General features: G+C 40.1%; 1 protein-coding gene across 3 annotated transcripts in view; it reads left to right on the top strand.

The window, feature by feature from the left end:
• The window catches only part of MUSK (muscle associated receptor tyrosine kinase), a 132,861-nt gene that overhangs the window by 80,015 nt on the left and 37,669 nt on the right, over positions 1-15,177 (top strand). For all 3 annotated transcript variants that reach the window (XM_050761434.1, XM_050761433.1, XM_050761435.1), the window contains one exon: positions 3,424-3,583. In XM_050761434.1, the coding sequence (XP_050617391.1) occupies positions 3,424-3,583 (160 nt within the window). The remainder of the gene's footprint in view (positions 1-3,423; positions 3,584-15,177) is intronic.

Below are 15,177 nucleotides of genomic sequence, written 5' to 3'. Positions count from 1 at the left end.
CTTGGTCTTCCAAAGTGCTGGGATTACAGGCATGAGCCACTGCACCCTGCTGGGCCACATTCTATTCCCAGCCAGCTGGAACTATCTGCAAGACAGGGCCATTGAGGCCAGAATACCTTTCAGAGGTCTTTGCTAGCTAAGGTCAAATCATAAAATTATCAGATTATCCATAGCTGGGGGTAGATTCTCTCAGGACAGCATTAGTAATGTATTAATGATAAATTAAGAAGTAGTCCACGGGTCTATAACTGCTCCGTCACCTTCAAATAGTTTTTATACACATTATGTCAGGTACGAATTATTATGCCTATTTAATAGAGCTTCCTATCCTACTGCTTCTTTTTAGAAAAAAAAAGTTTTATTATGATTCTTATTATATACATTTAAGGTGTAAAACATGATGTTTAGATAAACATATACTGTGAAATGATTACTACAGTCAAGCAAATTAACAGGTCCATCTCCTCACATAGTTATGGCTAACTCAGAAAGAGAGAACATCATACCCAGAGCAGGGAGCTGTTTCTCCAGCTCCCTCAGGTCCATATGCCTGAGTGACTTGGAGAAAATCATGTATTTCCTGTAACTACCAGACATAGTCACCTCAATTAAGTACTCTGTTTTGCTTAGGCATACCTTGGTAAAAGCTCACAGCACTAATCTGGACTCACCCCTTTGATCTTTGAAACCTGAGGTGCAAAAAAATATCAAAATGGAGGGCAGAGGGATTTGTTTTTATTTTCAGATCATCAAAAATACTAAACTGTTGATCAGAACGATCCATTAAGAAAGAAAAACAAATTCAAACTATGACTAACAGGGCCTGCTGTGCGTGAGTCACAAACTGAATCAAGCAAGGCCTCTGGAAGCAGGGGGGAAAGCATTCAGGAGCCACTTCGTACTCAGGCATGAACCGCCTAACGTGTTGGTCTCTTTGCTGAACTATTTCAACACCTGGATGAAGTCCAGGAGCAGAGAGGTCAGGCAGCTTAAAAACTGCTTCTCTTTCCTACTAAGGATGTTTTCAGTGACCTTGAGGAGGTGTTTAAGAATGACTTTCTTAGGTGTGAACATGAAAACAGTGGGACTTAGGGCAACATTTGGGGAGAGTTCCTGCTTCAAAGTTGTCTCTAAGGCATTGCGCATTCCTGCTTCTTGCAGGAGGGAACTATCTTTGCAAAGGATTTTGCAAACTGCTCTGCTTTTGCTTATCTAAACTGGAAAGAGATATAAACAAAAAATAAAATACAAAATAACATAAAGTCTGTTGATTGAGCATAGAGACTTGGGGTCTTTAGCTTTTTTTCTCATTGTTGCTATATATATATATATCGGTCGAGTCCAAATATTTTCAGTCCCCTTGATCTAACTTGGATACTCATATAATGAGACATTGCACTCCTGATAAATATGATAATGATGAGTTTAGTTTCAATTCCAACTGAGTGCATGTCTCTTAAAAATACTTTTCTCTTCACTTTGTAAATTTCTCATAGAGTCTAGGTTGCTTATCTGGGGAAAATGCCTCAATACTTGATCTGACCTGGAAAGATTCCCAGTTAAGGTAAATTGATACTCACATAAGCCAGTTTTTATCATAAGAATTGAGACCAGCAGTGAAGGTAAAGAATAAAAAGGTAGTTTGACAAACGTTCACTGTGTAGGATAGCTACACAGTGCTTGGTGCCAGGGATAGCCAGCCACCTGGCAGCCAGGAAGAAAGCTGGCCTTACCTCAGAGCTTTCTTCTTCCTGGCTATTCAAACTGTGAAAATCCGCTCTCATGAAATACAATAAAATAATTGGCTCCAAAATGTCTCATTCTCAGCCTCATTCCCTAATATTGGACAGAGGAATCTCTTTCAGCCAAGCAGCCAAGCTCAGGCCAACATAGGACGTACCTCCACTCCTTTAAGATAAAGTCAAGGCATAACACCAGCTGATTCCTTAATTGTCATTTCACTCCAGTGTCCCTCAAATTGGCATCATATTTCCCTCCTCTAAGTAGTGTTAATTAAAGATTAGTTATTGAAAAAGTGGTACTGTGCTCAAGAAAACAATGAAAAAAGAACCACCATTTAAAAAAATGCCACCACCTTAACAATGACACTTGTCAGATACATATTTTGTTCATGGTTGGTTGATTTGTTAAGGTAATTGTTACTCCTGTTTTCTAATGACTTCTCATTTGTTCTCTCTTCTAGGACTAGGGAAGGCACTGTAACATAATGATTAAAAGCATAGGCTTTGGTGTCAGACACACTAGGATGCAAATTCTAACTATGCAACCTTGTAAAATGTGCCGGGCAGCTATCTTTCCTATGGAGCTGGAGTAATGTTGACTAATATATATGCATTTGTATAAATTAAGCTGTTAATTGTGTGTCAATATTGCATTGATATCTTGGCTCTTTAAGGACATTTGATTTTCTGGTTTAAGTAGTACCTCCTGCATGAACCTCCTAACGTGTTGGTCTCTTTGCTGCACTATTTCAACACCTGGATGAAGTCCAGGAGGAGAGAGGTCAGGCAGTTTAAAAACTGCTTTTCTTTCCTACTAAGGATGTTTTCAGTGACCTTGAGGTATTATGTATGTATTATGTATGTCATGCCTCAAAGACAGACTTGGCTTCACAACCATTTTTCTTGATAACCATTCACCTATCTGACATGCATTTATGGGGAACTGAACAGGAGTTATGAAAATAAGTCCTCAAATCTGCAACCTCTCATACTTAACTGTCATCTGCAGGACATTGAAGACATATATTGGACGATCCACGCTGTATATCATTCATACCTTGTATTGGTTATCTATGGCTGTATAACAAATCAGCCCAAAGCTTAGTGACTTAAACCAATAACTATTAGTGCTCACAAGTCTGTGGTTCAACTGGCTGGTTTTGCTGATTTGGTTTTGCTTCTGGGCAGGACTGCCTGATCTTGGTTGGTCAAGTTCCTGTGACTGACAGGTTGAAAGGGTGCTAGTTGGTTCAGAATAGCCTTATGCATACCTTGGATGGTTGTTGTTGGTTCCCACCTGGGGCAGTGGGGATAAACGGGCCATGTGTGTTTCATCTTCTAGCATGCTGGCTCTTGCTTGTTTATAGGCAGCCCCAGGTTCCATAAACAGAGAGCAAGCCACAATGTGCAAGAACTTTAGTTTCTGCTCATTCATTCCAAAACACATCACAAGGCTAATCTAGATTCAAATTATGGAGAAAAATGCTACTTCTTGAGGGAAAAGCTACAAAGTCACATTGCAAGGGCATGGGCATAGGGAGGGAAAATCTTTTGGCTCTTTTTGCAGTGTACCACATGCACTTGATTATAATCTTAATGCTTTTCCCTTCAAATCTACTGACGTAGTATAGTAGGAAATCCTTGACTGAGTTCTATCTTTTATTTTCCTTTACTCCATCAGGTTTCTTCTGGGTCCATTCAAGAGAGTGTGAAAGACCGAGTGATTGACTCAAGACTGCAGCTGTTTATCACCAAGCCAGGACTCTACACATGCATAGCTACCAATAAGCATGGGGAGAAGTTCAGTACTGCCAAGGCTGCAGCCACTATCAGCATAGCAGGTAGGATGCCCCTTCACATTTGCATTGTTCCAGGAGAGGGGAGAGTTGATACTATTCTACAATATCCAGCATTGGAGAAAATCTCCCTTTTCTTTTATCTCTTATTTCAGTTGCATTTGGGCTATTTCCTCCTCCATGGGGATACTCCAGAGGTAACCTAGATATGGATTTTGGCAGATTTGCTGCCTGAAAAACTAAATCCTCAATACCTACCCAAGTGATAGGTAACAGCTTCCAGGAACTCACTTTTTCCTTCCTTCCTTCCTTTCTGTTTTTCTTATCTTTTTTCCTTTTCTCAATTTCTCTTTCCTTCCTGCCTTCCTCCTTCACCCCTTCCCTCCCTCCCTCCCTGCCTTCCTTCCTTCCTTCTTCCCTCCCTTTCTTCCCTTCTTTCCCTTCGTCCTCTCCCTTCCTTTCCTCCCTCCCTCCCTTCCTTCCTCCCTCTTCCCTTCCCTCCCTCCCTCTTTTCCTTTTCTTTCTTTAATTTCCTTTCCTTTTCCCCGCTCTTCGTTCTCTCTCTTGGTTGATCAAACTTTCCAAAGCTCTCATGGAAAAAGTTGGCAGACTTTCAACATGGTCATGCCAATTTCTGCATGGCTATTTCTTGCGGGCATTTTTACCTATGAGCATGATCCTTGTGGTCTTTCCCTTTCCTGCTTCAGCAAGCCACAGCAGGACTTACAGGTGTTTTCAAGAAAAAGGCTGACACGCGGATTTCTAGGATATTTGTGTTGAATTCTAAAGGTTTATTTTTAAAATGTAAATGTCCCAAAGGCTTCTGAGAACATTTATAGAATTCCTAGAGATGGAAATAATCCCTGTATCAGGAAATGCCAGGCATATTAGATTCATAGCGTGCCTATGGCTCAAGGGTCAGGAGAGAGGTGCTTGGCCTGACATGTAAGGCAAGCACGGATAGAGCTTGTGCCTAGGGGCAACTCCCCACAGCCTGCTGTTTCTTATTACAGTGCCACCTCTTTGATCTTCCCTGATGGGGAACTTTCCATTAATGTCTGTGATTTGTAATATGAGGTGAATAAAAGCCACAGATAAATGATAAGGAGCACTGGACAAGGCTGGCCCTCTGGAACATGCCTGTGAAGGAAAAGGAAGACTTCAAAATCAAGGCTCCCTCTCCTTTCTCCCCCAGTGATATCTCTGCCTACCATGTCTTCAGACATCATGTCAGTTATTCTAGCATTTCCACAGGTGTGAAATTATTTCTCCCAGAAAATGAAGTCTTCTAAAAGTAAATTCAACTCCATTTAACAAATAATAATATCATATAATCAGTAATAGTAAAATAATATGATATAAATAGTAATAAGAATTACTATTTACATAGCACTTTGCTGTTTATAAAGCACTTTTACATGCATTTATCGAATACTCTAGATGACACCCATTGTGTTGGGTAGAGTAAGAGATGAAAAGTTAATTTAAAAATGGGTCCTGCCTTCCAGGGACTCTAAATCTAGAAGGAAGTCAGTTAGTCACATATATTATGGCACAGACTGTATTCTATTGCAGAAGCATACACAAAATACAACAGCAGAACAAGAGAGTGAGGGTGTCAGGGAATCCTTGGAAAAAAGGTATCATTGGAGCAGAAGATGTGGATATGAGATAACTAGGTTGAAGTCAAACCTTTCAAAACTGTTCAAAAAACAGCAAATCAGTGGTCAAGGCTAGACCATGAGAGAAATAGCAGGGAGGTGGAAAGTGGAAACAAAGGTTGAAACATGGGCTCTAGCCAGGTTATGAAGAGCTTGCATAGGTCAAGTATATTATTTCATTGATGAGAAGTCATTTAATGATTTAGAAGAAATAAGTGTAATAGTCAGATATATCCTCTAGCAAATTAACAGATGCTGAGGTGTCAGGAGGTTGGGAAGTGTGGCAAGGGGTCAGGAGGCTCTTCCAGGTGTCTCAAAAAGTCATGAAGGTCTGAACAGCAGCAGCAGCATTGGTTCAAAGGGAAGAGGAGAGATGCACAGGACAAATCGGGATAGAAATAAGGTTTGCAAATGCTTGAAAATGGCAGTGGGCTAGAAGAATGAGTTCAGATGTATCTGATTTTGAAAGGTGCCCAGGACAAACAATAATATATAAACCCAAAGCATATGAACAAGAGAAGGTCCAGGAGATAATAGAATACTCAAAAATGTTGATGCCTTTGAATTACCTGGAATTATTCTGGTCTCGCTGTCTTTGTTTGATTTGACATTTGATCAAGACCTATTGTTAAATAAACATATATTTATAAAAATCTCTCAATATATATTTAGATAGATATGTGTGTATGTATGTTTATACACACACACACACACACACACACACACACACACACACAGAGAATCACATTTACCTATGAATACTCAATCTAAGAAAATAAACTGATCTACTTTAATTTACCCTGCACTTGCACTGGGCAGAAGAAAAATATTAATGTTACTAATTTTAGTAACATTTCAGGTCATTATTCAGTCACTCAAAGATACCTCTGCCAGAGCTCTTTCCCCCTATTCTTCCTTCCTTCTCTTTCCCTAGATGGCAAAGGAGAAGAGGATTTGTATTTAGGCAGTGGTGTCCTCTGGACACCCCCTACACCACTGCTACCCCCTGGGTCTCTATTGAAGTCTGCAGCTGTGGAACTTGTGATTTTATCTCTTGGCTTGGTTAGGGCCCAGGGGACCTCCCTGGCTGGCTCAGCCTCTTTGAGACATCTTTTGGACCCTCTGCATGTCAGCCAAATCCTTCATCATGCCCTTGTCTACACTCTGCTCTGCAACCTCGGCAGCTAGGTCTCCCTGTCTGTCCCTACCGTGGCCCTGTCACTGGCCTGCTGAATTTCAACACAGCTCCTTCAGTATTCCTCACAGGGCCTGAAGCAACTTCTAAATCACTTTCAAGGCATACAAAATTCAGGAGAGATTTGGGCTTGCTAACTCAGTTCTGCTGTCTTCCCAACCTTGTCATACTACCACTTTCACATTAATGTTGCCATCCATGTTGGAGTAAGGGATCCCTGTGGGTTGTTTTTCCTATAGCATCCTAAATAAGAAGTTAGAAAAACTCTCTGTTTTTGGCTTTTTCCTTAATTGATCAATACACCTCTACTCTAGGATTCGGGTTCAGAAAAGGGATCTATAAAATCTATAAAATAACCAAATTTTTAATTTTCCTACCTTCCTTCTTTTCACAGCATACCAAGCAGGAAGAGCAGGTGGTCAGGAATTTCCCCCAGCCTTCAGTTCAGTAATCTTTAGAGCCGACTCATCATGAGTACAAAGGTGGTTGTGAAGGCAGTGCTGTAACCACTGAGAGGAACCTAATAAAATGGGTATATCTACTCCACACAAGGGGAGATTCATCCCATGGACACAATCTTTAAGATGCTGAGATTAAAGGGCATGATTGCCACCATGCTATATGCAGCAACATCATCTCTTCATCCCTGTCCTAGCCCAAATGAGAACCTGATCCAACTCCATAAATAGAACACCAACAGGGAAATCTGTAACCTTAAAAAATTGCATCTTCCAGCGGTAGAAAGAGCCTAAAGGTCTGAGACAGGCAGCACAAGAAGGCCATGTCCTAGGGTGTAGGGAGAGGTCATCCTAGATATCAGTAGACCAGAGTGAGGATGGGGACAATCAGCAATGGCCACCCAGGAAAAATAACAGTGGGATTTGCATGAGGGAAGGGATGTTGGGAGCAATGCAAAGATTGGCATGTGGCAGCAGAGAACAGCTTGCAATCTGCTGCAGCAGCAGAGGTGAGTGCCTGTGAAGAGCAGTCATCTCTGTAGGAATAACAGTTGTGTAGACTAGAACCAGCTATGACTTTTCATGAGCTTGACAATGGCAGTGTGATAGAGGTCAGCTTTAGAGTGGGGAGAAGTTAGAGACCCTGGAAGTGAGGCTTGAAGCCACTCTGGACAGGGGTATGTTTACAGTAGCTACCCAAGGAATTTGGGTAGAGGTAGAGCAGGCAGCATAAGGAGAGGGTTAACCTATAACTGGGACCTGGGACTTTGCCCTTCTGAACCGCAAAGGCAACAATTAAATCTGACCATATGCAGAATCATAGTGCTGTACAATGTTCACAGTCAAGTAAAGAAATGAGAGTTGTTAACAACTGAAAAATGGAAAAGACTAAAAAGGTCTAGCGTGGATATGATAAATGAGAAACATGTCTATTAATTAAAAAATTGCTACACATCTAGTGCTATTCCCTGGTATAAGACCCTTTTGTCCAACCCCTGATTTATTTGTCTGGTTGATTCTCACTGGTTATTAGGGGACCTGACGCTCCCAGACCTTTCCCAAAATTTCCCCAGGCAGACCTAATAAGGGTGTGTCATGAGTGTGATTGAATAAGACTTCTGATGTCCCATGAGACATCTTCCAGTTTCTCCTCCTCTTTGACCTGCTCTTGTGAGTTAGACCTGCTAGAAGCCCCATGAAGGTCCCTCGGGAATCACTAAGGAAACTACCTCCCAACCCTGGGGTGCTCTGTGGACTGATATTTTAGGGAAATGAGGCTGCTTCGATGAAAAAGTGATCCTTGAAGCCTCTTTCATTCACGGTCATTTGAAAGAAGCATGGCCTTATGCTCCCCCAGATCTCCCAGAACTCAAGTTTGGTATCTGATTTCTCCATTTCTGCTTTTGGCCCCCGTCTCTCAGCATTCAAAGAGGCTGGCCGGAAGTCCAGAGCTTCAAGTCAGACATGGCGCCTCTTTGCCATTCTGGCAATGCTTCCTTAATGCCAAACTCTGCTGTCTTCATTTAGCCATCTCTACCCTCCCCTGCGTGACTAGTACCCCTAGTAGTCAACAGCCCCCTCCGTCACATTCCTCGTGTTTCCCTTTGAAACTTCTACTCCATCTGTTTATTTGTTCTTCCCAGCAGGAAAACTGGAAATGGAAAAAGCTGATCTTATGCTTATGCTTAGGATTATGTCTGATGATATTTCTAGTGTTTGAAGGATAACCAAAAAAAAAATCAGCCTTCATTTTTCCAAAACCCTTCCGTGTGTCCTTATGCATTGTTTTAGAAATATGATATATTTCTTTCTGACTCATTTACATTTACTGTTAGTCATCAAGAGGAGTCAGAAAAACTTTTGGAACCTCCCCCTATGAACCAGGAAGTTGCATTTCCCCTCCAGTCACAAACCCACAAGGCTCAAGTTGCAAAGTAAACTTGCCAGGATGCTGGGCAATTGACAAGATGCTTCTCTTTGTCATCAGAACCCTAGGCCCTGTGGAAGAAAGCAAGATAGCCCATGATACCTATAGTGAGCATAGTCCCAGAACAGCTGGAGACCATCAAAATGGACACAGGGATTCAGAAGAGAAAAATACAGGCCAGGTGTGGTGACTCATGCCTGTAACCCAGCACTTTGAGAGTCTGAGGTGGGCAGATCACCTGAGGTCAGGAGTTTAAGACCAGCCTGGGCAACATGGTGAAACTCCATTTCTACTAAAAAATACAAAAATTATCCAGGTATGGTGATGCATGCCTGTAATCCCAGCTACTTGGGAGGCTGAGGCATGAGAATCACTTGCACCTGGGAATCGGAGGCTGCAGTGAGCTGAAATTGCGCCACTGCACTCCAGACTGAGCAATAGAGTGAGACTCCATCTCAAAAGAGAAGTGGGGAGAGAGAGAGAGAAAGAAAGAAAATACGTATTTGTATATCCCATTCTCAATGGCACCAACAGGTCCTTCATCAGAAAGTGAGGTCCATGGTTCTGTCCATGGTTATCCAGTCTCAGAGTACAGGGATGAGCCTATGGTCACACACCCATCTAATGTAAGCCACTCCCCGTTCTACCAACAACCCCCGCTTTCTATGTTGCCCTTTCTTTGAATTGACCTCGGGGTCTGAGACTTTTGGTCACTAAATTTAAAAGTCACATGAATACAGGTAGTATTATCAAAACTGAGCACGAGGGAAAAATCTGATGTGGTAGTACTGGAGTCTCCCAAACTCCCCAGATGAACCACATGGTTTTATTTTTCTTATTTCAAAAGAGGTGATGTTTCACACTACTACAGTAAAAATAAATAAATAAATAAATAAATAAATAAATAAATAAATAGAACTTTGAACTCTATTTCATAATCAGTGTAGCTGATTAAATGTACTGACATGTTTGACATGTTTCATGCTCTTTCTCAAGTCTGATAGCCACACTTCTGCTTCCTCCCAATGTTGGAGACAATTCTTGAGACTTGGTAACAGAGCAGTAGCACGTAATTTGCTTTACTACTCAGTGCTTCAACCATCGTAGGTAGAGTGCTCTTATCAACAAAACAGACACTATCCCTGGCATTCCATGCTGGCTTTGTCTGGTTTTAAATTAATTAAAGTTGTTTTGTTTTTGTTTTTAATAAAAGGGAAAAGGATAAATGGTAACAGCCAGTAGTAGCCACACTAAATTGCTCCCAGATGTTCTGCAGTCAGGCATAAAAGGTAAGCATTCTTTTACAATCAGGCAGCTTTCTTATATTAGAACAGTTCTATGTTTCAGAAGAGAGCCAATGTTTTTACTGACTTCTAGATAATTGTAAAGATACTACAAATGTTGGTGGATATTTTAAGAATTTTTAAATACTACAAATATTGGTTAGATATTTTGAGAATTTTTTAAAAATTGAATTCTGAGCTTAAAGCACTTTATAGTTGCAAGGTTCTTGGACCCCTTCCTCATTTCCTAGCCACACTCCCCACCACAAAAAGAAAAGAAATTATAAGTGGAGACATTTCCTATAGAAGCTCATTATCTCCTCCCAAGTACTATGGCTGGATTCTCTTTGGCATTGACTTATCTCCATGCTCTTGGAACCTCCTTCCACAGTACAAAATGAGGGCTCTTTAATTTATGTAACCTTGGCCCCCTTGTTTTTCAATAGATCTTCCTGTTCAGCTGCTATCAGAATCTGCCTTTGTGCTTCCAAATTATATGCCATTTTCTCTGGAGGAATTTTCAAGTATTCCAATGTTTTTCTTCCCACTATTCTATTTGCACAATGGCAGAATTGCCTTGAGATTTGGGGGCATGAAGGCACTTCTTTCTTGAGTTCAGCAGTGACATAGAGTCCTCTTCATTCTCTTTCACAGCCTTCGATCATTTTAATTAAGAGACTCTTGCAGGCCTCTTGCCCAGTTCGCTAAAATTTAAATTCTCTACAATTTATAATTTGTAGACATCATTGGCATCATCTCTTAGATGATCAAAATATCAATCCTACAGCCCAACCTGCCTAGCTCGGCAAAAGAGAGAGAACCTACTAGATTTTTTCAGAATGGAAATAGGTATAAAATTTATAAGATTTAGCTATTGTCCAGCAACTTATCTGGTAGCTGGAGTCCTGCAAAACTTAGACACATCTTGATATTTCCTTCATAGTCACTCCAGAGACTGTTAGTTCTTATGTATAAAGAATTTTCACAAAGAAATCCAGCTTTTCTCACTGCTAGAAAGATGTGGCCTTCGGTCCCTAAGCAAAGTGACCCATTTAGGGGAGGGATAAAATTTTAGGGCTAGTATTGGCTAAAACCCTATTCTGGGTCAAAAGTTTGTTTGTAAAGCCCATTGTAGACTGCAGAACAACTTTGAATCACTCATAAATGGGAACCAGAGAGGTAACGAAGATCTGAGGCTATGTGTGTAACCAGCGTATTGAACAATTTAAACTTGACAGGTACACAGAGAAAATATTGTCTTCTCCAACCACTGGGGACTGAGGAATTATGCTTTTTAGCCTCTCCTTGCCCCTCCTGAGAGCAAATCCTTTACAAACTTTCAGGCGGATTCCATAATTTCCAGGTAATGTTTAGAGATTAAAAACCCAGCCTGATCTAGTTTAAAACTCTCCTCTTATATAATTTAAACCTCATCTGCTTCACTCTCTCCACGGCCAGCCATTCTTTCATTCAGGAACATGGAGAGTAGACAAAATGAGTCTGCTACTGTTATGCACCCTTCCCTTCTTCCCTTTCCTCCTGTTCCTCTTCATCTCTGGCATATTTAAGGAGAAGAGGATTTACAAGGAAGGGGGCAAATGTGTTTTCCTAAATGGAATATGTTTTAGTTCTTTCTCTGTTAATTGTTATTGCTTCTCTGACTAATAATAATAATGCTAACAATTGCAAGGTACATTCTCAGTGCCCAGTGCTTTATATATACATGAATTTATTTAATACCCACATCTCAATGAAATGGATACTTTTATTATCCCCACTTCACAGATGAGAAAACTAATGTTCAGAAAGGTGCCCAGGCTGACATAGCTAGTAAATGGCAGAACCGGTATTGAAACCCAGCAGGTGCAGCATCCAGACTTTTAATGCCTTGATGGGTTATTAATGTCTCTCTATTGCAGGCACCTGAATACTGACTGTCTCCTAGGACATTTGGGTTCTTTGGAGGGTCCTTCAGAGGACTGTGTATTGCATAGTGCCCTGATGTGGGAGATTCTTTACTGGTTCAACCTCTCACAATCCCCAGTCCTTGATCTCAATCCCTATTGAGGTAACCTGCAATTGCTTATGACTGGGGTTCTTTGTCTGGTGTCCAGTCTTCTTGGTAACTTAGCTACCTTCATAGCATCCACTAAACACACAGGAATGTCCCATGTCCCTGCCGTCCCAATGGTGGGGAGCTCTACTCCTGGATCCTCTCTCTCTGCCCTCAGATTGTTGCAATTCTTTTTAGACAGTAATATTATTAAAAAAAAAAAAAAAAAAAAAAAAAAGACAAAACAAACCCTTTCCTTGTCTCTAAGTTCTAGTTTCTTAATTCTTAGGAAGCTGAAAAATCACTCCATGAGATGTGTTGTTATCATTTACATCACTCAAGAATGAGAAGATCTAGGGAAATAATTCATCCCTTTCTCCTTGTATTTGCTGAGATGCCCTTCATCTTTATTTGAAGGATGAGAACCAAAGCTATTTGTTGATAGGGCCTTCAAATTGCAACAAAGGTTGGGGTGATTGTGCCTTTTAGGAAATTCCAAGGAAAAATATCAAGTTGTGTGTGTGTGTGTCTGTGTGTGTGTGTGTGTTTACATATTTCCTACAATCATTTGTCTTACTTTTTGAGGGCATGTCAACTACCGGTGGAAAAAATAAATAAATACAAGGGGGTCTATGCTGTGAGTAGTTGAAATAAAAATACTGGTGTTTTGATGGGATGAATTCAGTATATTTATAATAGACGAATTCACCCAGAATCAACTTCTAAAACCAGTTTGCCTTAACTCATTTAATTCAATTTCAGTTAGCCTGATGACTACTGCATCTAATGTTGAAAATTTAGAATTAAAAATGAAATATTGGCCGGATGCAGTGGCTCATGCCTGTATCCCAGCACTTTGGGAGGCCGAGGCGGGTGGATAATTTGAGGTCGGGAGTTTGAGACTAGCCTGGCCAACATAGTGATACCCCATCTCTACTAAAAATACAAAAATTAGCCAGGCAGGGTGGCAGGTGCCTGTAGTCCCAGATACTCAGGAGGCTGAAGCAGAATAATTTCTTGAACCCCAGAGGCAAAGGTTGCAGTGAGCCAAGATTGTGCCACTGTGCTCCAGCCTGGGCGACAGAGCGAGACTCTGTCTCAAAAAAAAAAAAAAAAAAAAAAAAAAAAAGAGAAAAGAGAAAAGAAAGAAAAGAAAAAAGAAACTTTTACCAAATAATATGACTGAGTATTTATGACTTATTTTTGTACTGCTAATACTTTATCACATATAGGGAATCATGAGATTGTTACATATTGTTGTAACTGTCTTTTTCTGTTTCACTCATTTTGAACACTTGCATTATTCTTCAGCCAATTTGTCAAAAAAGTCTATTTCTTTACAATTTTGAATTTCTGCTAAAAATGTTTAGTGAAATAAAATTTATTCCATTAAAAAATGAACCTTTTGATTATTATTGCCTCCTTGCTACTTTCTTTTATTATAAGAGTCTATGAACTCTACGTGTGTGTGTGTATGTATATATGTGTATATATATATATATATGTATATATATGTATATATATACACACACACACGTATGCATTAACCAAATTAGCATACTCTCAGAGCTCATTTCTGTTTAGTGAGGTACCTGTATTTTAAAAGAATAAAGAAAAGTGGGTCCCTCTTTTGATCACCATTCCATGTTATTTATCAGGATATCTAATTGATAAAGATTTTGTTTTGTTTTGAGACAGAGTCTCTCTCTGCCTCCCAAGTTGGAGTGAAGTGGTATGTGATCTCACTCATTGCAACCTCTGCCTGAGCTCAAATGATCCTCCTGTCATAGCCTCCCAAGTAGCTGGGACTACAGGTGTGTGCCATCATGCTCAGCTAATTTTTGTATTTTTTGTAAAGAAGGAGTTTCACCCTCCTATTCAACATAGTATTAGAAGCCCTGGCCACCGCAATCAGACAAGAGAAAGAAAGAAAAGGCATCCAAATAGGAATAGGGGAAGTCAAAGTATCCCTGTTTGCAGATAACATGATTCTATATCTAGAAATCCCATAGTCTCTGCCCAAAAGCTCCTTGAACTGTTAAGCAACATCAGCAAAGTTTCAGGGTACAAAATTAATGTACAAAAATCAGTAAATTCCTATGTACCAACAGCCAAGCCAAATCAGAAACATAATCCCTTTCACAATTGCTACAAAAGAATAAATACCTAGGAATACAGCTAACCAGGGAGGTGAAAGATCTCTGCAATAAGAATTACAAAACGCTGCTCAGTGTGCCCAAAGAAATTTATAGATTCAATGCTATTGCTATCAAACAACCAATTACATTCTTCACAGAACTAGAAAAAAAAAAAACTATTCTAAAATTCATATAGAATCAAAGAAGGGCCCAAACAGCCAAGGCAACCCTAAGCAAAAAGAACAAAGCTGGAGGAATCACGGTATATGACTTCAAACTATACTACAGGGCTACAGTAACCAAAACAGCATGGTACTGGTACAAAAACAGACACATAGACCACTGGAAGAGAATAGAGAGCCCAGAAATAAAACCACACACTTACAACCATCTAGACTTAAGCAAAGCTGGCAAAAACAAGCAATGGGGAAAGAATCCCTATTTAATAAATGGTGCTGTGATAGCTGGCTAGCCATATGTAGAAGATTGAAACTGGATCCCTTCCCTACACCATATACAAAAATCAACTCAAGATGGATTATAGACCTAACTGTAAAACCTAAAATGGTAAACCTGAAAGATAACGTAGGAAATAACATTTTGGATATAGGAACTGGCAAAGATTTCATGACAAAAATGCCAAAAGCAACTGCAGCAAAAGCAAAATATGACAAATGGAACTTAATTAAACTTAAGAGCTTCTGCATAGCAAAAGAAACTATCAACAGACTAAACAGGCAACTTACAGAATGGGAGAAATATTTACAAACCTTATACACCTGACAAAGGTCTAGTATTCAGAATCTACAAGAAACTTACACATACAAGCACAAAAACAACCTCATTTAAAAGTGAGCAAAGGGCATAAACACACTTTTGAAAAGAAGACATACATGCAGTCAACAAGCATATGAAAAAATGCTC

The sequence above is a fragment of the Macaca thibetana genome, chromosome 15, assembly GCF_024542745.1.
Source record: "Macaca thibetana thibetana isolate TM-01 chromosome 15, ASM2454274v1, whole genome shotgun sequence".
NCBI lineage: Eukaryota > Metazoa > Chordata > Mammalia > Primates > Cercopithecidae > Macaca > Macaca thibetana.
This window is presented reverse-complemented; position numbering and strand designations above follow the sequence as displayed.